The sequence below is a fragment of the Misgurnus anguillicaudatus genome, chromosome 24 (assembly GCF_027580225.2).
Source record: "Misgurnus anguillicaudatus chromosome 24, ASM2758022v2, whole genome shotgun sequence".
NCBI lineage: Eukaryota > Metazoa > Chordata > Actinopteri > Cypriniformes > Cobitidae > Misgurnus > Misgurnus anguillicaudatus.
This window is the reverse complement of record NC_073360.2, coordinates 41,439,790-41,467,566: the sequence shown is the minus strand read 5'-3', so window position 1 is coordinate 41,467,566 and position 27,777 is coordinate 41,439,790. Positions and strand designations below refer to the sequence as shown.

The window sequence follows — 27,777 nt, the reverse complement described above, 5'->3', positions numbered from 1 at the left end:
TTCTTCAGCATTTAATTGCCCGTCTTCTCTCTCCAGTACAGCAGGAGGCGCTGCAGCTCTTTAGTCCGCAGATAAACTCACTAAAGAAAGAAAGAAAGAAAGAGTGCGCGTGTGTGATGTGTTTGTGTATCCTCAGTGTTTTCTCTCTTGCGTGTTTCATTGAGTGTAAACAGTCTCTTGTCTCTGTGTATTTTAGTGTTGAGACATTGAGTAGGATCTAATCTGTCCATGCTGGATATATTGATGATTTCATCACAGAAATCTCTCAGCTGAAGAAAGAGGTGGCGTTACTGGAGACAAAGCTGAGGTCAAGAGGAGATTTAGCAATGGATCGAGAGGTTTGTACAGCTTAAACATCATTTACCTGAATCAGACACATCAAATCATTTCTAATCTTGCTGTCTGTGTGTGTTGTGTTGTCAGGATGTGGATTGTTGTGAATCTTCAGTGTATGTGACTGATGATGGGAGTCTGGATTCAGTGTGGATGAGCAGAGATCAGAGCCGCACACCACAGACACTGCTGGACTCTAAACTCTCTGAAGAGAAATCCAGACACACACAGGACTCCGATCTCAGTCTAACTTTACTCTGTTATACTGAGTCAAAGCCCACAGACACTCAGGACACTACAGTGTGTGACAGTAAACAGAGCTTACAGGAGGATCAAACCTCCACAGAGTCTCTGGATTCTGTCTGTAACGCTGGAGAACAGCAGCAGATCCTGCAGACCAAACTGAAGATGTGTTCAGTTAAACTCATCGACTGCATGAACCTCATGATGAAGATTAAAACTGAACCCACAGAAATGAAAACTGAACCCACAGAAATGAAAACTGAACCCACAGAAACCAAACCTGAACCCACAGAAACCAAACCTGAACCCACAGAAACCAAACCTGAACCCACAGAAACCAAACCTGAACCCACAGAAACCAAACCTGAACCCACAGAAATGAAACCTGAACCCACAGAAATGAAACCTGAACCCACAGAAATGAAACCTGAACCCACAGAAATTAAACCTGAACCCACAGAAACCAAACCTGAACCCACAGAAATCAAAACTGAACCCACAGAAATCAAAACTGAACCCACAGAAGAGGAAGATCGAAATGAGGAACATGATGATTTTAATCCATCAGGTATGTCTCCTTAATTATAGTTGTGTTTCGAACATTTTTAACTGTCATGTGAGCAACGGTTTTGGGTTTTTAGTCTCACTAGTTAAAAGACCAAAAAGTGTAAGTACTAAAATGTTAAAGGAGTTTAAGATCTCTTTAATACTTATTGAGCAACATGCATGTGGGCTTAAAGGGTTAGTTCAACCCAAAATGATAATTTGATCATAAAACACTTACTCCTGTATTGTCCTTAACCCCGAAGTGCTCCGATTGTCTTCAGATCACATTTTTAGATATTTTTATTAAATTCGGGAGGCGTCTGTCTGTCACATTGACTTTAGTTAGTTTCACAATCCTTTCCTCAGAAAATAATGAAGCACATCCCCAAAAATATGGAAAGAAATTAGACTCAAAATGATCAACAAATACATGCACATCCATCCGTGAACCGGATGCATGTTACAAATGTATTTACTATCCACGAACAAATGTCTTTAGATTTGAATATGTGAAATTCAGAATTTGAATGAACGTGTATCGATTTGTACAAATGTACAAATACACATGTTTTATTGTGTATTCAAATATCATAATTTGCGCGTGCAAAAAGGGAGATGTGCATTTGTGGATCAGATGACACGCGTGCATTAATCCCGTTCTGTTCATTTGTATATTGAGACTTTCATTTCGCCGTTTAAAGCATTTTATGAGCCAAATACAAACAACTATCAATGAATGAACTAAAAAGATGTCTTTGATTTTGTGTCTGCGAATTTTAATATTTACGTGAATGTGCATCGATTTGTACAAACAGAGACATATTTGTGAATTCAGTTGGCATATTTCGTATCATTATTTCACAATTTGTGCACGCAAAAAAGAGGATGCGCATTTGTGGATCAGGCGACGCGCGTGCATTAATCCTGTTCTGTTCATACGAGTTTTGAGACTTAAGTTGCGTGGTTTGCATTTGAAAGATCCACGAGCACAGATGTGCTATGAAAACAGTCAACACTAGGTGTCAGTCTAACGGAGTTTCACACATGGCGGTGAATTCTGTTTTCTGTGTTTCCCTTTAGTCTGGTGTTTTTATAGCATTACGTTTATTATCTATATATATTAAATGTTTTAATGGCTTGGCTACTGAGATGTGTTTGTGTGCATGTATGTAATGTATCTTTATTGTCCTTTAATGGTAAGTCAATTATTTTTACAGTATAATTCACTTCATTTTAAAAAGTAATACTTTCATGTATTAAACTATACCATTTATTAAATATTTCATAATTTTCCTATTTTCTATTATTTCTTTTTACCTTATATATATAGCCTACGTGTTTGTTCTACAATTATTGTGTTACATGCATACAAATTAATATGCCCCAGCCTGTTTATATATAAATAACACTTCACATCATGGGTGTGTGCTATATTGTTGGGAATGTCCACATAATAATTATTAAAACAATTTTATTAAAACAGGTTATAAAAAATACCAAAATAGACAACTCGGGAAAGTATGAAATATTTAATAAACTGTATTATAGAATACGTTCAATTATTATTATTTTTTTGTATAAACCATTCAAATCTTTAGTCTTTATAAATATATAAAAACATACCGTGATAAAAACGCTACACTAAAGGGAAGGGAACAGACTTTGACAGAACACCAGAAATCAGTTGCTTTGCTTGGGACCTATGCTGGTATCCCCAACGCCAAACAATGTATAGTCTGATAGGAGTCTAAATTTAATTGGGCTCCTAGATCAGATTATACGTTATTTAAGGTTATGTGAATAATAGCCTATATTTAAGCACTTATAGAATATTGTATTAACAAAGTAGGCTACTTATACACACTTTGAAGTGCTGAACTGCTGATCGATTCATAAGTTATGAACGAAAACATGATTTATAAACGTACATAAATTAGTATGATATAAATTGTAAAAAGTCTGTTGCCTGTTGTTAAAAGCGCTCCTCAGGCTTCGTCTTTGGGTCGTCAGAGGGATTACTCACCCGAATATTAACATTTACTAAATGCGCGTCGCCTGTTCTTCATTTGGTGGACTTTATTTATTTCATTTAGATCTTCATTTAGATCTCACCAAACCTGTTTGGTGCGAAGTCTTGCTTTGCCATGGTGAACGTTGCTGAGCGTTTCTTTGCCTATCTTTACCTGGATTTATATATCCCGACTTTTTATTGGATTAGTATAATCTAATAAAAATGTAATGTACTGTCACCAAGATCAGGAAAGGCAGTAATACTTAAGGATTGTGATCTGAGTGACATTATTACACACACGGTAACTTTTTTTTTTTATTAAGTTCCTAAATCAAATTACTGATTAAATTACAAATAATGTTACTGAACTAGTTTTGTAGCGGTGAAGGACTTTCCCTTGCGGTTATTTTGCGTGGCGCTGTATGCAATTTTACGGCCTTTATTTACTAAAAATATCATTTAAATCCAGAACAACGAGGTACACTAGGTAGAAGTTGGGTGACATGTCTTAACCCTTATGAGAAAAAACATCATCAACACAAGCTATACTACAGCTACATTTAAACAAAAATACATAAATAAATGAAAGAACATGGTTTAGGCTTGTTAAGTGCAAATTTTCAGAGCATCGGTAAATACAGAACACTGCGCTGTAACTGTAAAAAACGAATGCAATACACAAGCACTGCATATTAAATTAGGCCATTTTCAATAATATATTAGTATTCTCATGAAATGCGTACAAATAACACGCAGTGTGATTATCGTGCAATACATAGGCTACATAAAATTACAATTTTGAGTGAATATGTTACGCAAGTCCTTCCTGTTCCCTTATGGCTCATCTATTCGTGTTTTTTAATAATTGGTTTCTAATTTGTTTTTTACCATTGTCTCTTGGGTTTGGGGTTAGAGTAAGTTTTTGTAAAATAAAATGATATCCAAACCCAATCGGCAATGGTTTAAAAAACAGACAAAAAAACAACGACACCAAACGATGCGCCATTTAAGTGAACGGGAAGCACTAGCATATGCACGCAAAATTGGAATTTGGCGTAGGCTATGTATTGCACGATAATCACACTGATTGCTATTCATACGCATTTGATGATAATAGGTTGATTAGATAAATTAATGTGTATCTATAAAGTATGAAAACGAATGAATCAGTATTTTGGCTAAATTAAGATGGATCATTTCAAGATAATTTTCAGTCATTTAGATTTTGTCATCATTTCAGAACAAACTTATTCTATCTATAACAACTTACATTATATCATGTGTGTTTCTTGAATATATGTTGAAAATATATGCAAGTAAAAAAGTACAAAATAAAATCGTTCAGCTCATGGGGAGTGAACAAAAAGACGTTAAAGTCTCTCCGCAAGGACGTGCTGAAACTGTCGAGTCGACAGATGATCATCATGCTTAAAATGTTTCACCCAGAAATTAATAATGAAAACTTGAATATCTAAATGTCCAGGTAAGAGTCAAGTGTTCAGTCAGTTCACAATAAAGAAAAATGCCAACGACATTGGCTGCAGCTTCCTCATCCACGGGCGGATGCTGCAGATACACAAAGAAAAAACTATAAAGGTTTAAATGCTGGTAAAAAAACGTAAATTATATTATGGCATTTTATATTTGTGTTGATCAGTTAAAGTTATTTTAATCTTTAATACTGCATCTGCAGACAATCTGCAGACGACGCTATCATTCTATTATCTCACTTTCTCACGCATTCACTGTAGCTAGGCCCGGATTAACACAGTGAAGTGCCCCCGCCAATATATTTTATTTATTTATTTATTATTATAAACTAGTCATTCAGGGCTCCAGACTAACGTTTTTGTTATTAGGAGCAATGTAGCCCCTGACTGAAAATTTTAGGAGCGCCAGCAGAAAATTTAGGGCACACCTTAAATAAGCCTGCAATGCAATATTTTGACATTTTCCCAAAATAACTGCATTACTGAAAAATACTAAATAGACTTAACTATGCAGTTGCTGCACATGTCATCATTATGCACAATTAATGAAACTTTCAGAATAGTAAGTTATGAATCAAAGATTCATACAACCCCCTTAACTATAGGCATAAGATACATATAGGCTACAATAAGTTATATCTAGATAGCATTTAATGAGATGAGTGGCAGGGCAGCAGTTTACATGCTTGTATCCTTTACACGTTTCTCATCTTTTATCTAGTTTTCCTTGGGCACTGATGTAGACCTCTATTCTCGTCTAATGTTTATAGTGTTAATGTAGGCTAAAAGTAGTCCGGCTCTCTTTATCTCTCATCGCTGTAATGTTTAACCGGCGCGGTTCTGAGTGCGATGTGTTAACTTTACCAGGGCTGCGTAGATCCATCGGTAAAATCAACCGAGCGCATGGTGACATAAAACGATATACGCGATTACGCGTCATGCAATTGAGCGGTTAAAACCCGATCGTGCATTCCGTAGTGCCCGCACATGCTCGAGTACTTGTAAAAACATTTTGGCCGCAGTCTGGAGACCTTGGTGCCCCCCTATTGCCTGGGGCACTCGCCCAATATTGACATTCCAGCCCTGGCTGTAGCCGGTGATTTAACGAAATGACCTTTTACCAATTTATTTGGCCTTCATTATACATGTATGATGTGAAAAACAAGAAGGTCATGGATAGTTTCATTAATTTAATGTAAAAAGCGCCGTGGTTGCATTCATGCGGTTGGCTTCTCAGTGCGGTAATACAGGATTGCGTTAATTAGTAGGTCCTGGGCGGGGCGGCTGATTTCGGGTGTTCTGTCGGGGTCTGTTCCCTTCCCTTTGGTGTGGCGTTTTTGTCACGGTGTGTTTTTGTATATTTGTAGGGACTGGAGATTTGAGTGGTTTATACTAAAAAAAAAAAATAATTTAATGTATTCTATAATACAGTTTATTAAATATTTCATACTTTCCCCAGTTTTCTGTTGTGGTGTTTTTGTAGCCTGTTTTAGTGGAATTGTTTTGGTGATTGTTATGTGGACATTCTTAATAAATACATAAATATAGCACACACCCATGATGTGAAGTGTTATTTATATATAAACAGGCTGGGGCATATTAATTTGTATGCATGTAACAAAATAATTGTAGAACAAACACGTAGGCTATATATATAAGGTAAAAATAAATAATAGAAAATAGGAAAATTATGAAATATTTAATAAATGGTATAGTTTAATACATGAAAGTATTACTTTTTAAAATGAAGTGAATTATACTGTAAAAATAATTGACTTACCATTAAAGGACAATAAAGATACATTACATACATGCACACAAACACATCTCAGTAGCCAAGCCATTAAAACATTTAGTATATATGGATAATAAACGTAATGCTATAAAAACACCAGACTAAAGGGAAACACAGAAAACAGAATTCACCGCCATGTGTGAAACTCCGTTAGACTGACACCTAGTGTTGACTGTTTTCATAGCACATCTGTGCTCGTGGATCTTTCAATGCAAACCACGCAACTTAAAGGCTGGTTCACACGGCAGGATAATTAGGCCGATTTTAGCCCCGATTCACCCCTTCCGACAATCTTAAGGATGCTCTGATAATCGTAAAATAAACTGATCAGATATTCTTGCCGTGTGTGGTGTGTTTAGACTGCTCTCGTCTACTCGGAAGGACCTCGGGACTGCTCCGATCTCAAATCGGGGATATCCAACATGTTGGATTTTTTTGGCCCGATTTCTTCTCGTGTGTGGTGTCTCCTGCGGACAAACGAGCACGCAGCCTGTGGACTGTGACATGTAGCCAATCAGAAAGCGAAGTGACGAAGCAGCGAGGAAGTACCGGGAAGTCACGGGTCATATTTACTGCATCTCAATGCATCCAACTATGGACTAGACCAAGGGTAAAACAGAAATTGCGCGCAAACGCAATTTTCGGTTAAAAACAAACTGCAAACTATCGCCACTGCATCCTCTTCGTCCGCCATGATTGTTTACTCTGAAATCACGTTTGATCGCGAGAGATTTTGCAAGATTTCCCGTCTGACCTGGGACTGCTCGGGAGTCAAATCGGTTCGTGTGTGATGTGTTGATTTTGCCATGTGGCAGCGCACCACTAACTGTACGACCAAAACTGTTAGACCCGCGATGTTTTATCGTCGTGTGTGGGGTCTCTCAGGGTTGGAAAATCGGCAGACGATTTTAAAGTCGTACCGTCTGTACCAGCCTTAAGTCTCAAAACTCGTATTAACAGAACAGGATTAATGCACGCGCGTCGCCTGATCCACAAATGCGCATCCTCTTTTTTGCGTGCACAAATTGTGAAATAATGATACGAAATATGCCAACTGAATTCACAAATATGTCTCTGTTTGTGCAGGTCGATGCACATTCACGTGGATGTTGAAATTCGCGGACACAAAATCGGGGACATCTTTTTGGTTCATTCATTGATAGTTGTTTGTATTTGGCTCATAAAATGCTTTAAACGGCGAAATGAAAGTCTCAATATACAAATGAACAGAATGGGATTAATGCACGCGTGTCATCTGATCCACAAATGCACATCTCCCTTTTTGCACGCGCAAATTATGATATTTGAATACACAATAAAACATGTGTATTTGTACATTTGTACAAATCGATACACGTTCATTCAAATTCTGAATTTCACATATTCAAATCTAAAGACATTTGTTCGTGGATAGTAAAATACATTTGTAACATGCATCCAGTTCACAGATAACTGTGCATGTATTTGTTAATAATATTGAGTCTAATTTCTTTCCATACAAAAAGGTCTATCAGTCAGTCAATAATATAACACTATTGTGAAGTGACGAGAACACTTTTGTAGAGAAACCAAAACGAACGATTTCATTTCATTTCAATTTGTTCTCATCTCTGGTTGTTCATGAGCAGACTGCAACACGTCACCTGCTGACGTAGTTGCCAATGTTTTTTTGTTTTTATCTGCTTTTTTATTGAAGCCATTATGCAAACATTGTCAACCCTAATCAAACAAACCTAAAGCACCAAAATTAGCTGCTTCAGGTATGTTTGTTTAGGTGTTGCAGCTAAACTCTGATACTGGCCCTCCAGGAGCAGGATTGGTGACCCCTGTTTTAAGGGCGCACTCACATTATCCAAACCAAACCAAACCATGCCCCAGCGCGATTGTCACCCCTCCCTACTCCCCCAGGTGCACGCACTCACACTGTACTTTTTATCGATTCGAGTCCGGGCGCGCTTTCGTCATTAAGATGCGTTTGTTTTGAAAAAAGCAGGAAGTAAAGCTCTCCCTTAACACTGGAACCCACCGTAATGATAGGTCTGTGTTTTTTACCCGGAGTCGTTTGGTGCGCGATTACAGACAGCCCTCTCACATGTCATCATATTGCTTAGTTGATCTGTCACGTGCGCAGCTCGGACATTCACGTAACTCCGCTGCGCGCATCAAAAGGTTTTTACGGCAGCAGATGAAGGTGAGTGGTCGCGCAGCTGACGTCTTCACCTTTTGAATTGCGCTCAGGCGCGAATGCACTCACACCACAGCCTTCCGCGCCTGAGCCCAAGTGAACCGCGCTCCGGCCCACCTCTGCAACCCGGCCGTGGCGCGATTAACCAATCCGCCCCCGGGCGCGGAACAGAGCGATCACACTTGTCAAACAAACCAGGCTTTGGGGGTCAAACGCGCCCGAGCGCGGTTTGGATAGTGTGAGTGTGCCCTAAGGGATGCACCGATCCGATATCTGGATTGGGTATCGAGGCGATCCGAGCCCTTTTTGCTAAATCGGTTATCGGACTAACAGGACAGATCTAATTCCGATACTGTGGGTTACCCGTAGTTGTTACTGACAAGCGATGAAAAGGACAAATTATTATAAAAGCACCATAAATGTTTTTATGCACTATATTAAAAGTCGTCTTAATACACTTTATTACGGAGCCCTTCTGGTCACCCCCTGGAAAAAAAGAAAACAATCCGTGATCACGGTTTTGTAATTCGTCCCCTCAGTTTATAAACCGTACTCACGGATTATTAAACTGTTCCCTCAGTTTTACAAACCGTGCGCTCGGATTAATAAACCGTACGCACGAGTTAACAATCCGTGCTCTTAGATTTGTAAACCGTACCATCGGTTTTTGCAGTCTGTACCCACGAGTTTGTGGACCGTGCGCGCGCTTTTGCGGTCTGTTCTCACGGTTTTGCTGGCTGGATTTGTGGCCCCTCCCTCATTTTGGAGGTCGCTGTTCATTCTTGGTCATTCTTTCCAGGTTTCCTATTAATGTTTGATATTTTCGGAAATTAATAAAGTTTAAACCGTGTTAAGCTGTTTTATACGTTCCTAACTGGAAACGTGCTTTAATATTTACGAAATATTTTAATCGGATGCTACAGTAAACAGATATCTTTGTGTAAAATTAACATGTTATTTAGATTTATTCATCAAATAAAATAAGTATTTGACTAACAAATGATTTCTGCATATCCTATATGTTTTAATCAATATACTTGGGCTTGCTATATATTTTCGTTTTTAATTGCTCGTTTCAAATTCATGTTTTATGTATTTGGCATCGACTTGTTGGGTGGGATTAGAAGATTGCTGGGAGCTGCACAGTTGTAGACATGTGGGTTTTATATACCTATAATTCTTAATTATTGTAAATCAATATTATTTGCATTTAACATCAACTTCATGCCAAACTTTTATTATGATTTACTTAATTTTTTGGTGAAACATTTTTACATTATGTTTATTATCTGAGCTAATGTAAGCAAAAAAGTAGTTAGAAATTAAGTGGATCACATGTTAATTTAAGGATCAATGAGAAAATATTAATCAAAGGAAACTTCTGGGATGACAAACATCTGAGAAACTCTTTAAAAAATCCAGATAAGTTTGGAGTTTATTAATATTTAAACTTAAAATTTGTACTTTGTTAATTAAATATTGTCTTTGTCCTTGCGTAAAGTTTTTTTATCTGAATACTTGAAGTTATACTGTTATATTAACTGGGTAACAGCTTTCTGTGCAAATACTGCTAGAATAATCGCGTGACTATTTGTATTGTACGTATTTATTTAGGTCACCAAAGTGTTAAAATAGCTGTGCTCTTTGAAATGTGTGTAAAAGAATCAATTTCTGGTCATATTTTTAATGCACAATGAGCGGGTATATGAGCCACACTTTGTAAAACATTTACTATGATTTATTCAATTTTTGGTAAAACATTTTATACTTACAAATACTGAGTAAATTTGAAAGCTTTAAATCTGGTATTAACAATAATTAAATTGATTTCCTATTAAAAATAAAATTGAGTAAAAATAAGTAATTGCAAATGTTAAGTAGATGTAGCTGTTTTTTATGAATTTTATTTAAATAAAAAATGAGTTGAATTTACTTAATGTAAAGTGAATTTATTTCATACCATCCTTTATGAACGATGAACAAAGCAATTGTACACAATTATTTTATTGAACATTTATTTACACATGACATAACTCTACAGTCATCATGAAACTCCAAAAATGCCAAACTGTTACAAATACAATGAGCTGAATAAACTCTGAGAGGTTGCAGAATCACTTCTTCATTCCAGACAGGTGGATCAGCAGAATCCTGCACCTATATTGTAAATGTAATTACTCATACTCCACACTTACCAGGATTTTTGAGGAGATTCGGAGATGTTTTTTTTCTGCAAAAGACGCAATTTCATCTGCTGCTGAATAAAACCCGTTTGCTTTGTTGATTTTTAAATTAACACGTGATCTACTTTGTTTGCCTATATTTACTCAAATAATAGGCTACAATGTAAAAATGTTTGATTGTCGATGTTATGTTGATGTTAAATACATAAAATATTAATTTTAAATGAGCAATTATTATTATAAGTTTTAAAACGTGTAAATATTTAAGTGTGAAATTCTCAAATATATTGATAATCAGATATAATAATATTGATTTACAATAATTAAGAATTATATGTATATAAAACTTATATGTATATTATTGTGCAGCTCTTAATAATCTTTTAATCTTACCTAATAAGCTGATGTTAAATACATAAAATATGAATTTGAAATGAGCAATTAAAAACGAAAATATAGCAAGCCTAAGTGTGGCATTCTCAAATATATTGATTAAAATATTAAGGATATGTAGAAATCATTTGTTAGTTAAATATTTATTTTATTTGATGAATAAATCTAAATAACATATGTTAATTTTACACAAAGATATCTGTTTACTGTAGCATCCGATTAAAATATTTCGTAAATATTAAAGCACGTTTCCAGTTAGGAACGTATAAAACAGCTTAACACGGTTTAAACTTTATTAATTTCCGAAAATATCAAACATTAATAGGAAACTTGGAAAGAATGAATAAGAATGAATAGCGATTTCTAAAATGAGGGAGGGGGCTACAAATCCAGTTAGCAAAACTGTGAGAACAGATTGCAAAAGCGTGCGCACGGTTTATAAATTCGTGGGTACGGATTGCAAAAACTGATGGTACGGTTTACAAATCTAAGAGCACGGATTGTTAACTCGTGCGTACGGTTTATTTATCCGAGCGCACGGTTTGTAAAACTGAGGGAACAGTTTAATAATCCGTGAGTACGGTTTATAAACTGAGGGGACGAATTACAAAACCGTGATCACGGATTGTTTTCTTTTTTCCAGGGGGTGACCAGAAGGGCCCCGTACTTTATAGTCTATAGCTTCATGTAAAAAAACAAATGCACTTATCGGTGCATCTGTAGTTTTAAGCATTTTCCCATTATCAGATGCTGGTTTTGTAATATCAGCTTGACCGATAAATGCCGCCATCTTGTGACCGTTCTGAGATTTGTGCGCTGGACGCCATTTCACCCAAGTATGACTCGCTGCAGCCTGCGGTGGACATCCAACCCCGCCCACATCCAAGTGTCACGCCGGATGCCACGCCCATGTCCAATACGTCACCGCGTGACTCCCATATATGGCAAAGCGTGGTTCCCCTTACGGAAACCCGCTAATCCTATCGAAGTATGTTGAAGCAGTTTATTGCAATCTTGGAATCTAAATAAAATGTTATATTTCGTTTTAACAATACACGTATTCTTATATTTGTAAACGATATCCAAACTAATATGACATAAATTAAATTTAGGCCACCCTCCCCCAATTTGATAAAAACATTATAAACAGAGCTAATTTCATTGGTTAAACAATAACGTATGCTTGCTTTACCTTATTCCATTACAGCATGTAATGATATAAATTCCCATTTAATATGATCGATTGTAACATACCCAAAACAAGTTTTGAATGTTTACATGTAAGTGTACATTACTTTTTAGTATTGTAAATGTAATGCTTAACATATTTTCATGAGTTTATTTTCATTTAATTTTCTAAACATTTGTTCCACTTCATCATAAAGTCTAAATATGTCAATTATAGGATCAATATGCAATACCCTACACAATATACATACATATAGAATAAATAGAGAAATTACTTGTTTTGATAGATTATATAGGATCTTTATTTTCACTGTACATGTGCAATGACATTCTGGTGGAGCAAGCTCCAGATGCCTTCATAATAAATACAAATATATCAGTTTTCATGTTTAGTCATACACTAGACTAGAAGCACTAAGCATGACTGTACAATTTACAATATTCACAAGAGTATTACAATATACAGTATAATCACAACAAAGTTGCCAATATAGTATAAAACACAACACAATGCAGCACAGAACATAAATGTTTATAGATGTAAACATTGTGTTTCATTGTGCAATGAAACACAAAGTGGCGTGCGTTAGAATTGACAGTGGAGCATAGACGCCAAATGTTAATAATGGAAAAATTGTGTAATGAGACCAAAAGTGACATGTGCTAGAATGTTATATTGCACTTCAGTAGAAGTTTAGTAACATGGCATTGACCTTCAGAGGTTTTGTTCTTTAACAACTTGACATGAATATGTCCAGGTCACCCATATACTTAAAGATAAATTAAAAGACACTTCTTGCTTCACTGGGCATTTTTGTATTTATTCCCTGCTGAAAAAAAAACAGCATACCAGCAAGACCAGCATATGTTGTGTTTTGGTGCTGGTTTGCTAGTGAACACCAGCTAAACCAGCATCAGCACCAGCTAAACCAGCAACAAACCAGCATTAGCACCAGCTAAACCAGCATTAGCACCAGCATCCCATGCTGGTCATACCAGCATATGTTGTGTTTTGGTGCTGGTATGCTGTGACCACCAGCTAAACCAGCATAGACCAGCATAATTCCCATGCTGGTCCATTAGGGTGGCCATTCGTGCCAGTTCCGCCGGACACGTCCCGAACATGTTTTCGGGTTCGTTCTCCGGAAGTCGCGTTGGTCGACCGCATACGTCATCAAGGTTTAATATTTCGGGTTTAATTTCAGAAAGGCAACCGTTACATTTCAAGGTAAGAATGAAACTACAATGATTGTATGTCTTAAAAGAAATAAATCTAAATTTTCTAATGTATTTTAACTGAAATGTGAGAACCTCAATGATGTATGCGGGCGAACAACGCGAATTCCGGAGAACGAACCCAAAAACATGTTCGGGATGTGTCCGGCGGAACTGGCACGAATGGCCACCCTATGGTCCATGCTGGTCTGATGCTGTTTTTTCAGCAGGGTTATAGAACAAGAATATTTCATGGCCCTTACAGGCCTTGTTCCTCATAACAGTTTGAAATAAACGTGTTCAGATCCTCCAGATATTCGAAAACAAATCCATCTGGAGAAAGGCAGGCTCCATCACCTCTCCAAGGAATATCTTGCGGTGACTCTCTACCCAGGACCATGCTGGACCAATGTTCCTTACGAACTTCCACTTTATGTTCTTTCTGTAATCCTGTAATAATAAAAAAATAAAGGTGTATTTGTGGAGCATGCAGCTACAGAGGGAGTTGAAGATGCTGTAAGTGCTTCTGTCATAAAGCATTTGGCATTTCCTTGCGTACTACAGTCTGGCTGCAGTTCAAACAGTAAAAATGGGCTGTGGTCCTGCACAGTTCAGTTCTTTTTTTAGATAAAGTAACCTGTAAGAATGTATCAACAAATTTATCAACACTACAGACTGTAAACGTTAATAACGTGCATGTGTGAAGTTCAACTAGGCATATTAAGCTGTATCATGTGCATGGACTACACAAATGACTCACAGTTTTTAAGTTATCAATGTTTTACATTTTAACAATTTCTCAAAACAAGCTACCATTAAGTTTCATTTCACTTTGGCTTGACAGATATCTGATACTGATAGGTGAAGTTAACAGCAGCAAAAGATTAACCCTTACGAAAATTAACCATGGTTTTACTACAGTTAAAACAAAACAAAAATGGTTACTGTAGTAAAACCATAGTAACTACAAAATTACCATGGTTTTGACAACCATGGTTTTCAAAAACCATAGTTAAACCATGGTTAGTGTAGTAAAACCATGGTTTTGCTGATAGTAATCAATACACCAAAAAAACATGGGTACTACACTTTTACCACAATAAAACCATGATTAATTTTCGTAAGGGAAGGTAACTGTTACGTGCACCACAGTGCAATCATTGTGAATATATTGATCATGGGATTTTATCAAGCATAAATATATGTATTAATATAAATACATTTTGGAATTACATTAGGCTTTCGAAACAAATACTTTTACTTACCGACGTGGTAAACAACTTTAGTACTTCAACGTCGGGCTTTCTCTCTTCTTCGTGCTCTTTCTCGGTTTTATAGCGGGTAGCACCAACATAAGACACATTATTGCCACCTACTGTGTTGGAGAGAGATGTGATTTGGGCGTAGTAACTGACGTCACGTCTGGATGTGGGCGTGGTTGGATGTCCACCGCAGGCTGCAGCGAGACGCTACTCATTTCACCACTGAGGAGAGGAGACAACAACAGGGTGCACACCAAATATGATGGCGGAGTGACGCAACTTCATTAAAAGGACTTTAAGTGTACTTACTTTGCTCTAATTAAGCAATTTATTTAACATAACAGACATTAATGCACAGATAAGATGTGTTATAAATGCCTGAAAAGCCATCTATGCAGCTTGGCTAAGAAATTGAGACAAACTCACAGAGTCACGTAAATTGATTCATCAAATCCTGTCTCATGACAACGTAGCTTTACATGAATTAAACAGCCATGAATGAATGCTTGTGGAAAATAACAATTCTGAATTACATTTTTTGTTTGTTTTTTATGTTTAGAAGCCTTTTAAACTCGCGTTCATATTGCTGTTCACTTACCAGGTTGAAGGCTGAAGTTATATTAACACTAACAAGATAAACATTATTCTTCTAAAAAATCTAAATAAATGTCTGTGGACATTAATTAATTATTTATTACCTCCACTATAGCAAGTTTGATAAAGTTAATATGAGTAAATGCATAGATAAACCGCGTTTTGTCAACCGCCATTTCATAATTTATAACAACAAAATATGAATTATTCTGAGTAGGGATGTTAAAAATACATCGATCTTCGATTAATTGATGATAAATTAATATGATACAACTTAACGATTTTTGCAAAACCAAGCGCGTGTTGCGCGGTGCCTGCGCAAAGCACATACAAATGGTGAAAACAAGCTGTAGAAGTTAAACTAGCCATGAGCACAGTGATGCTCGATGCCAAACACACACCTGGGCTTTTTAACATCATGCGAGACGAGGCTGCCTGCTAACAAAACGAAATGGCATCCGCACTGGATCTGATAGGGTCCGATAGAGAAAAAAGACCTTTCTTACAACTTCCGTATTTACGACTGGAAATACGCAGTCGTCATGGAAATCTACTTCCTCCGCAGTCAAGGCAACGTAAAAAGCCATATCTGTTTCATTTATTCCCTGTTAATGGTGAAGTGGGGCTATTCAGGGGGATGGAGGACCAAACTTCACCATAAAAAAGTGGAGCACTTATGTATGCAGCTGACACTTTACAAAAGACGACTACATTTAAGGGCTTTCTGTTTGCCACTTGCAACCACATGCTGTCCCTTGCTGTTTTCCTTTAAAGAGTTCAACCCGACACGCAAACATTAACCAGGTGTAAAAATGTTGTGAAGACACCGCATGACTGCCGCTGCCTGAACTGAGAGACCACTGACTGAATTAAATGGACAAACAAGTACTTGCATCATTCAAAAAGCATTTGTTTGTTCTGTGAAAAACGTTCATATCGGCTGCATATCTGCGGCTTATACGCCGATACCGGTCGGGCTCTGTTTATTACATTGTATGCAAAGAGGGAGTGATTGTTATTATTATTATAAGGATTTGTTCAATTGGCTAGTGTTGTTGTAAGTCTGTCAAAAACAGTAGTATAACAGTAAATAAAAATTGGTTCAGCATTTCGGTTATTGGGCAAATAAGTTCCAAATAGTCAGTATCGATAAAAAAATTATCTGTCATATCTGTCAATCTCTACTGAAGACAATCTGAGCTCTTGGGGGTTTAGAACGATACAGGGAAAATGTATAATTTTGGGGTGAACTATCCCTTTAAAAAAATATTTCATCTCATTTTAGAAGTGTCATCATATAATGCAACAAGGATTGTGAAAGTCGTTGTCTGTACAAATTTAAAAAATTGCTCCGTTTGACGACTCTTACAAAACTGTGGGTTACTCATAATCATGCATAACATTAATGGGCAGTTTCCTGGACAGGGATTAGACTAGTCCGAGACTAAAATAAATGTAAAAGCTGTTCAATCAATCAATCAATCAATTCAATCAATCAATCAATTTTATTTATGTATAGCACATTTAAAACAACCATGGTTGACCAAGGTGCTTCACAGGTTCAATTTGACCAACAACAAATTACCACTACTAAATTTACAACAATAAAACATACGTAATATACATTAAATAAGATAAAATTCCCAGGAAATTAGCAAGCCTAACTCGAAGAAAAAGCCAAAGAAAAATAATGAGTTTTTAACAATGATTTAAAAGATTCCAGAGTTTGGCAAGTTCTAATATGGACTGGCAAGTTGTTCCGTAAGTTAGGGGCAGCTACACTGAAGGCTCGATCACCTCTATTTTTTAGTCTGCTTCTCGGTACATCCAAGAGGGCAAGATTAGCAGATCTTAGCGCTCTAGCCGGGATATGGGTGCACAAAAGCTCTGTTAAATATAGTGGAGCCAAGACATTTAGACATTTAAAAGTCAATAATAAAATGTTAAAATCGATCCTATAATGAACAGGGAGCCAGTGGAGGTGACGCAACACAGGTGTAATATGGTCCCTCTTTCTCGTTCCTGTCAAGAGACAAGCAGCCGCATTCTGGACTAATTGTAGACGCTGAATCGATGACTTATCTAATCCCACGTACAGCGAGTTACAGTAGTCAAGGCGAGATGTTATAAGGGCATTTATCACCCTTTCTAGATCTTTAGGATGGAGATATGCCTTTACCTTGGCTATAGTTCTCAACTGGAAAAAACATGATCTGACAGTGGCGGATATTTGTTTATCAAACTTAAAAGCACTATCTAACACAACACCAAGACTCCTCACAGTTGAATGACTGTTTGAAGCCAAGGGGCAAAGATAATTTAAATCAAGAGGTTTAGGGTTTCCAAATACTATAATCTCTGTCTTGTCTCCATTTAAATTTAAAAAGTTTAAATTCATCCATGTTTTAATGTCTTTCATACAACCAAACGTGACTGCAGGTTTTTTACATTCAAGGGCAGATACATTTGAATGTCGTCAGCATAACAGTGAAAGGAGACCTCGTACCTTTCAAAAATAGAGGCCAGGGGCAGCATATACAAATAAAATAAAATAGGGCCTAAGACGGAACCTTGAGGGACACCGCATATAAATGGAGCCGTCTCAGATAAAAAATCACCGAGTTGGACAGAGAAGCTCCTATCAGTTAGATAAGATTCAAACCACCTCAGTGCAGTACGTTTGATTCCCACACAACTCTCCAAACGTGCCAGGAGAATTGAGTGGTCCACGGTGTCAAAGGCCGCAGTAAGGTCTAAAAGCACTAAGACAGCAGAGGCTCCCGAATCAACAGTTAAAATCAGATCATTAAAAACTCTCAAAAGTGCAGTTTCAGTACTATGACGAGATCTAAAGCCGGACTGGAACTTTTCATAAATATTATTACTAATTAGAAAAGTTTGCAGCTGCATAGATACTACTTTCTCCAAAACTTTAGAAAGGAAAGACAGTTTTGAGATAGGCCTGAAATTAGAAAGAACAGCAGGATTAAGATTTCAAACTGAAAACAACTTGCACTGGCATGTCTTAAAATACATCAGTGCCCTTTGTTTGGCCTCAAAATGCACAACAGTAATGTTTTTCGTAGGGCTGTCAATAGATAAAAAAAATTAATCTAGATTAATCGCATGATTTCATGAGTTAACTCGCGATATATTGCAAATTAATCACACATTTTATCCGTTCTAAATTTACCCTAATTTAACACTTTTCAGGTTTTTAATACTGTAATCATATATACATATATAGATGCTTTATGCAAATTATTTTAACAACAGCCTGTTTACATTTTTTACACAACCATCAAGCCATTGTTTTGTATAAATTTTCCTTTCAGAAGAATTTTCTTTCTCAATTTTTTGTTTGCTGCTGCATCATTTGTGACCTGTGCTGGCAAGTTGAGTCGGAATTAGCTAATTTTCAAAAAATAGTTGTTCATATTTTGACATTCTCTATTAAAACATAGAACAATGCATGATTTGGTGAAATATAACAAAATATGACAGAACTACACCTGTTTGAAGTTGAATGAGTCAGCAAGTTAAATTACCACAAAAATTACCACATCCATACATTAAACTACCACATTCATACCTTAAAATCACGGGTAAAACTAATAGATTTAGCACACACAAAGCAAAAACATCATCAATATATGTTAAACTTTTTTTCTTTTTGACATTGAGACAGACTGCTTAAAATCCAAGTAATCTAATACACATCAGATATTTTTACTAGGGCTGTCAAAATAAACGCGTTAATAACGCGTTAACGCAAATTCATTTTAACGGCACTAATTTTATTAACGCGCGATTAACGGAACACGCAATTTCTGTTTGACCAACAGCTGGATGAATTGAGACGCAGCAAGTGACCGGCGCTGTCTAGATGAGTCGGAGCTTTTCATAAAAATAAGAACATTAAGCTCTCGTCTAGCAAATCCAATGCTCTAAATGGTCATTAAACATCTAAAATGCACGTTTTCTGCACGTGCAATTTTCTTTATCTGCACGTTTTCTGTGAGGTGTACCGTCCCAAATCCATATAAAGCAAAGATGCGTCGTCTTTCACTTTTTAATTTCGTTTTAAAAAGCATTCAGAAATTATAGAAGATAGACCGCAGGACTTTCTTGATGTTAAAATAATTAAGAGAGATAAAGTTCGGGATCTGATTGATGTTAAAAGAGTTATTAAGAGTGACAAGGCTTAAAAGCGATGTCTGACGCAGACGTCTGAAGCGCATGCACCCAAAAGCGCGAGTGCGTGACCCTGATATAGACATAACACAAAATTACAGGTTTAAAAATATCTGTTTTGACAAGAATTCACGCAGGTTTGACCTATAATCTGTTGTATCTAAAGTGAATGTTTCGTTACTGTTAAGCATGGGCGTAGATTTAGGGTGGGACGCTAGGGACATGTCCTTACCAATATTCATGGAAGACTGAATTGTCCCTATCAATAATTTCGACCAAACAATTAATCTGTATTTATATATAACCACTGATGTCCGTCTTATTCTTTTGTTTTCTATTTTTTACTTATTATATTTTTTCAGGAATCATTTAAATGAGATTAGAAATCTTTTGCAATCCCGTTCTGTAAAAATAACGCTCTATGTGGTACACAAACGGTTAACAGCTTTCGTTCTCTGCAGTGCCCGCCTCCGTAACTCACATCGCTAATATGATTGGCTTTGCATTTCTTTTGTCCCGCCTCTCTAACTCACATTGCTAATATGATTGGCTTTGCATTTCTTCAGTCCCGCCTCTCTAACTCACATCACTCTTTACTTGCTACGTGTGATAGGATGGTTTCACTTTGTACAACGCGCCAAAGTTCACTCAACAAGACGCGCGTGATTATTCGGGCTACAGGTAAGTGAGGAAGAAAGTATTATTATACCCACTGTAACTGTTTCATGCACAAATACGGAACAAGTTGTGTCACATAATGATTCAAGGACAGTGTTTTCGCCAATACATGACAATCCCATATTAACCTGAGGAGTTGCAAACTTGTGTCAACCTTTTATAAATGGGGTGGCAAGGTTATCTAGGGGGTCCCTAATCCATAAAAGAAAATCACCCCAACATGGTAAAAACATGAATTCATGTCATGATTGCTGAATACTTTACATTACTGCACTGTGGTCAATACTTGCACAGATGTAGACATAATGTAAGGTTGCATTTTAAACTTAAACTATTTTTTTCACCCTGATGAACTGTCTATTAATGAAAAGAAGATTTAATGTGAACTACAGAAATGTTAATAAACTTTGTTCAGGAAACAGCATGATATACATACCTACTTCAACACTGGGATTTTATTTGATAATAGTTAGAGTTTTTGTTCGTTCACACTGCCAAGATTACACAGCATCTGATGGTCCCGGAAAGACACGTGACATGTTGAAAGTCCCGCCCTCTTTTCCACGCAGCGTCTGAAGTTTGCATATTATTTCTCTCTCCAGAAACAACTCGCGTGCATTTTTGTTTATGATAAGATTATAAAGGAGCGCGTGAATGCACAGTTCTAAGCTGGTGAATGATCTCAGCTTCAGAGTGGATATTTGACAAGCTCCCTGATTTCTGCTTTGATACAGTTTTCAGACATTTCTCATCGTGATTGTTTATATGCATTTAAAACCCGCATTTGAGGAGCTGAACAATATATCTCGTTGGCATGACATGCGGGTATTTTCGTTTATTATAGCTCAAATGAGCATGTGACGCGATATTCTTTTATGCTGCTGAATGATCTCCGTTTCAACGCAGTAAGTAACGAGCTAACTGACCTGATATCTGCTTCAGTCTAGTATGCTGACATTTCTCGTAGTGAATGTTGTAAATCCCTCATTTTAAAGAGTTGAACCAACTTCATGTTGCCATGACATGCGCGTCCTTACTACGGCACGTGCGTCATTGTTTATGCGTCTCATATATCATTTTCTGATAACTGCTTCAATCTAGTTTGCAACGTTTCTCGTGGTGAATTTTTATATGCATGTTATCTCTCGTTGTAAGGCGTTGAACCATAACTTGTGTTGTGATGATGACGCGCGCGTCCTCACTTCGACACGCCCTTTACGGCATTCTTGTTCACACAGAGGGTTACCCGCGTATCTTACTAGGTCCTCTTTCCGGCACCCATCCCAGAAGATTAACGGAACGAGTTTTTGTTCACACAGACGCTTGTCTGGCAATTTTATGGGTATTTTCTGGGACCAGAGGTCTGTGTGAATGAGGTTTATTTCTATGCAAACCTTTGACTCATTTAGACCGGTCACATTAGCCGCTTTTGCTTTTTGCCAGGGCTTCAAACAGGCCTCACGGAGCCAATAGCCTCAGACCTCCAGCTGTGTAGCCAAAATCACGACGCCTTATTAAGCAATTATTTTCAATAAACTGACAAACAGCCATAGTAATAATAGCGCGGTACTTTATTTACATATGAAGTTTATATCAGTGCACAAACAGTGTATTTAAAGACATCTCCTCCGGACGGATTTCAACATCCATGGCTTCTGTCGTCTCATCATCATCATCTTCGTTTCATCTCATGCTCTTGCATCTGTTGCTGTGTCATCTCTCATATACAAAATAAAAAGTCCTGGATGACAAACTGAAAGCTTTACATTGGCATTTTTCTGTAAAACAGACACAAAAGAATAAAGTAGCACATGTGATGTTTTGTATAAAGGGTTTGTAAATACACATACAGTATACCCACATATAAAGTTTGCTACATTCATATAAGACTTAAATGAATCCCAAAAATACCAGAAAGCATGGCTATGACTAATATAATAAAACCATGGTTACTTTTCCTAAGGGCTGACTAAAAAAATTCAACAGAGATGACAATATAACACAATAAACACCCATGTAAGACACTTATGCAATCGTTATTTGTATTGTATTTTAAGTGTTTTGTTTGCAAACGTTATGTAGCATGTTAACTCACCGACTGTAGATACCATCGTGACTCGAGTGATCGCATCTTTAATACATGGACGATGAAATGATGATCCAACACACATCTTTAATTTCTCAGCACTGTTGCACTTTAAACACTTTGTTCTGTGCCTGAAACTTTATAAACTTCTCCCGAACCGGTAGCGGTGTGCGCCGGATCCTAGCATGGCGAGTTCGGCATTGTAATGCGTCTTTGTTTTTTACATATGCAGATCATTTTCTCATTTTCTACAGGCCGAAGTACAAACACAGCAGGCATCTTCCGTTAAACAGTAAATTACTGGTGATTCCGATTATTTTTAAAGTTTTAAATCTGCAGACAGATGGATGCGCATCTTGCCAGAGACTCAGATAAACTCCGCCTTTGACCTTTACCACTCCCCTAGCCCCGAGAAGCCCGCTCTGGCCCAAGGTATTTGGCGGGCCAGAAAAGCCAGGCCTTAAGCCCCACAAAGCACCAGTGAAGCACGGTCATGCCCCAGAAGTGACAATGCAAACGCGACAGGCCTCGGCAGGCACTGGGACGCCCGCTTGAAGCCCGATAGTGCAAAAGCGGCTATTTGTCTGCGTCTCTGTTCATTCAACTATGGGCTGGACCATGTGTCAAACAGAAATTGCGCGTTGCGTTAATCGCCGTTAATAAAATAAGTGGCGTTAAAATGAATTTGCGTTAACGCGTCAATTTTGACAGCCCTAGTTTTTAGTAAGGCATGTTTGTTAAAACTAGTTATATTCCTTAATTAAACTAAGGCCCAGTCCTGATTTAAGCTAATCCTTGTCTGGGAAACTACCCTATATGTTATGTCATTGATCACTAGTTATATTGTTATTATTTTAATAAAATATTAACAAAAATGATTACAATGTTTTGTGTGCTGTGCACAAATGTTGGTTTATTTGATGTGCAATGACCCATCTGTAATAACAGGACTGACACCTGTTTTCTGTCTATATGTGTGAATCTAGAAAAAGATACAGAATCTCAATTCTTCATCCTTCAAATAAGAGTAAAAAGACAATTAAATTGTTTCGTGTTTCTTTCAGATGTGAAGAGTGATTCATGTTTGGATATAGAAATAACGTCCTCAACATCAAAAGAGCGACTGACAGCACAAACTCTTTCCTGCATCACCTGTGGAAAGACATTCAGCTCACAGAGACTTTTAGAGAGACATGAGAGAAAACACACAGAACAGAAACTCTTCACCAGATCTGAGATCAGCTTTACTACCTTACAAGAGAAGAAACTTCATTCAGAAGACCACAGAGAGAAGAAGAAGAACAAGCAGTTTCACTGTGAGCAGTGTGGGAGGATTTGTGTCTCTTCCTCCAATCTGAATATTCACATGAGGACACACAGTGATGAAAAGCCTTTCAACTGCACTGAATGTGGAAAATACTTCAGAACCAAACACAATCTTAAAGTTCATCAAAGACTTCATACAGGTGAAAAACCTTTCAAATGCGCTCAGTGTGGAAAGAGCTTCTATAATTCATCTCATTTAAGGGTTCATCAGAGAGTTCATACAGGAGAAAAAACGTACGAGTGTCCTCACTGTGAGAAGAGATTTAGCTGTAAAAGTGGTCTGAAGACTCATGTGCTTTCACACACCAATGAGAGACCGTATCAGTGCAGTGAATGTGACAAAACCTTTAGGGATTCAAGTTCATTAAAAAGACACCAGAATATTCACTTTAAAGAGAAACTCCATCAGTGTTCACACTGTGATAAACGTTTCTGCCATAAATATCAGCTGATAATCCATGAGAGAGTTCACACTGGAGAAAAACCTTACAAATGCTCTCAGTGTGACAAGACTTTTCACTATTCACGTTACTTAAAAGACCATCAGAGAGTTCACTCTGGAGAGAAACCTTATCACTGTAGTGTCTGTGGGAAGAGTTTTAGTCACAAATCAAACTTACTAAGGCACAAGAGAGTTCATACAGGTGAAAAACCTTACAAATGCTCTCAGTGTGACAAGACGTTTACTTATTCATCTAACTTAAAAGGCCATCAGAGAGTTCACAATGGAGAGAAACCTTACGTCTGCGCTCAATATGGAAAGCGCTTCTCTAGTTCATCTCAATTCATAGAGCATCAGAGAGTTCATACTAGAGAGAAACAACATCACTGTAGTGTCTGTGGAAAGAGCTTCTCTTGGTTATCTCAATTAAAAAATCATCAGAGAGTTCATACTGGAGAGAAACAACATCACTGTAGTGTCTGTGGAAGGAGTTTCTCTTGGTTATCTCAATTAAAAGTTCATCAGAGAGTTCATACTGGAGAGAAACCTTATCACTGTAGTCTCTGTGGGAAGAGTTTTAGTGTAAAGGATACCTTACTAAGGCACCAGAGAGTTCATACAGGTGAAAAACCTTACAAATGCTCTCAGTGTGACAAGACGTTTGCTTATTTAAGTCACTTCAGAGTCCATCAGAAAGTTCACACTGGAAAGAACCTTTAACTCTTTCCCCACCAGCGTTTAAAAAAAGTTGCCAGCCAGCACCAGCATTTTTCATGATTTTCACAAAAGTTTAATGTCTTCCAGAAAATGTACAATATATCAAATAAAGAAATAGACCCTCTGCTTTCAAACAAAAAAGATGTTTCATCCTACCTTCAATAGTTATGTTGTATTGCGGAAAGCCGGAATTACTCGTCATTTGCAGGAAAGCCTTTTTTTTACTCCAACAATGGTGGAAAACCGGAACGTGAATAATAGACTGAGGAGGAGAGCATCTAAAGCGCTAACAGAGGGGTGTGTGGTGTGCTGCTTTTGGGCTTCCAGGGCCACTTGTAGGCTATAACTATATGACTGCAGGTGAAGGTGGCAATGTGACAAATATTGCATCTACTTTGACGTATGATGTCATATGACAGTCTAGTAGTGGTGTCCCATTTCTTAGGGGAATATTTTTAACCCTTCCCCTGTTCACACTGTTTTAGGAGGCAAGGTTAAGGGTTAGGCGTATAAAATAGAATTGGAATTGGGCCTAATAATCTATGGTGGGTTCTTGAACTTTCCAATACTACTAACCAACTGCAGAAGCACAGAAACATACGTCATGACAGTCTGAGACTGACAGCCCCAGCCTGACAGTCTGAGGCCGGAAGTGGGCCTTATAAGGCATTCCGCTACTTCTGTGTCGTTGTAAATATTACGGTTTTCTGTCTTTTATGCTCCGTACGGACGCTAACTTTGTTAGAAAATCCTAGCCATTATATCAAGAGCATGGACTGTGATCAAAACCCACGTCGATAAAAAAATGCAGGGCTTGCACAGAGCGATTCACTCAACATCAAAGTACAGTGAGATCAGAGTGTGTGTTGTGCTTGTTTTAAGAAATGTATTAAAAATATTTAATATAAAAAGATATATTTACGATATTTGAGATGTAACTGTATATTATTTATAAATATATAGGGCGATTTCACAATGACTGAGGCGAATTATATTTCGATGAATTATATTTTATATATACACACACACGTATGTATGTAAGTTATGTGTGTTTATGTAATGTGTAAAATAATGTAAAACGTAAAAAATTGTATTTGCTACAAACAATTAAGTTTTTAGTTAAATGTATAGTTTATTATCCATTTTTTATGTGTCATAAATGAATAAAAATAAATTTAACACAAATCTTAAAAAATAAAGCTTGAGCATTTGATTTGAATGAAAAAGCATTTTAATAGATTTTAACGTTTAATAATTCTCTGTCCATCTCCGGTCTGAGATTACCATAGATATATACAATAGATGTCGCCTTGGGGCTCTGAGCATGCGTCAAAACAGGCGCCATCGGTCTTGTCATAGGAAGTATCTAGGTAAAGCTGCTATCTCCGCCTGTACTTCGAATTCATGAACGATGCCGGACTTTTTTTTTTTTTTATTTCACTTCATTTATTTCACACACATCATCATTCTAAAGGCAATATAGTAATTATATAATGCTAGTGTGCGAAAAGGGAAAACCCCAAAGAAGCTACTGAAAGCTTTTAGTAGGGGACCCAAAAGTATCATACAACATATAACATACAGTAACAAATAAATACATCAAAACACATTCACTACAACAACAAACGACAGACGATCCCAGCACAAATATAACACTTATAAATGATCAAGAAGTATACGTAAACAACAGTTTTCCCTTGAGTTTTTCCTTAAAAACGGAGACAGGATGTAACATTTTAAGGTTTTCCTCCAGCTCGTTCCAAATCTGCGGGCCTCTACACACTACACTCAGGCTCGTACATTTTGATCGTCTTATTTTACCAGTAATTAAATGTTTATCCCGTGTGTGATAAATGTGCTGGGGTCGGCTGATTGGAACAAGTTCACATAATCTATAATTTAGCTTATGTACAACCTGGAAAATCATACAGGCATTCTGAAAAATATTATATTCGGCAAGTCTTAATAGACCAAGGCGATAAAACAATGGACGCGAAGGGGTCTTTGGCTCAGACCACGTTAATATTCGTATAATTTTTTTCTGTAAAGACTGTATTTTACTCAGATAACTTGTAAAAGTGTTACACCATATGACATTACAATAGTTTATATGGGACTCAAACAAGGTTTTATATAATAATAAGAAAATTTCTTATTTTGATAAATAGTCCAACATATTTTGATAATTTTTTTATTAACTGATCAATATGAGATTTGAATTGTAGACATTCATCAATAAAGATTCCAAGAAATTTAGTGGTGTTTACTCTTTCAATAATTTTCCCATTTATTTTAAGACAGATATGTTTTTTTGCCAATTGATTTTGTTTGGAATGAAATACGATATAATTTGTCTTATTTATGTTAAGAGATAATTTATTGCAGCGAAACCAAACAGCAACATTTCCTAGTTCTCTATTTAATGTTCCTTCCATTTCATCTAAACACTTATGTGACAAAAATAAGTTTGTATCATCAGCAAATAAAACCTTGTGTAAAGCCAGTGTGGAATTTTCAAAATCATTTATATATATTAAAAAAAGAAGAGGGCCCAAAATAGATCCCTGAGGGACTCCACAATTAATAGGTTTTCTAACTGAGATTTGTTCATTGACACTTACATACTGCTGTCTACCATAAAAATAATTTCTAAACCAACTAAGGGCTAATCCTCTAACTCCATAATGGTGTAATTTTTTCAACACAATGTCGAAATCAATTGTATCAAACGCCTTAGATAAATCTAAAAAAATGCCGATACCGCTATCTCCTTTATCAATAGCGTCATTTATCTTTTCAATCAAGTACCGCCATACATGTGGTTCTTTTTTTCCTAAAGCCATACTGAGAAGAAACAATAATATTTAATTTATCAAGGTAGCCATATAACCTATTG

At 36.9% G+C, this 27,777-nt stretch overlaps 1 protein-coding gene across 1 annotated transcript; it reads left to right on the top strand.

Annotated features, from left to right (window-relative positions):
* The first annotated feature begins 60 nt into the window (after positions 1-60).
* On the top strand, positions 61-26,522 carry LOC141361386 (uncharacterized). The gene is made up of 3 exons (XM_073862498.1): positions 61-338; positions 424-1,144; positions 23,461-26,522. The coding sequence occupies exons 1-3, from the start codon at positions 327-329 to the stop codon at positions 24,882-24,884; spliced, it is 2,157 nt and encodes a 718-aa protein (XP_073718599.1). The 5' UTR covers positions 61-326; the 3' UTR covers positions 24,885-26,522.
* The last annotated feature ends 1,255 nt before the right edge of the window (positions 26,523-27,777 follow it).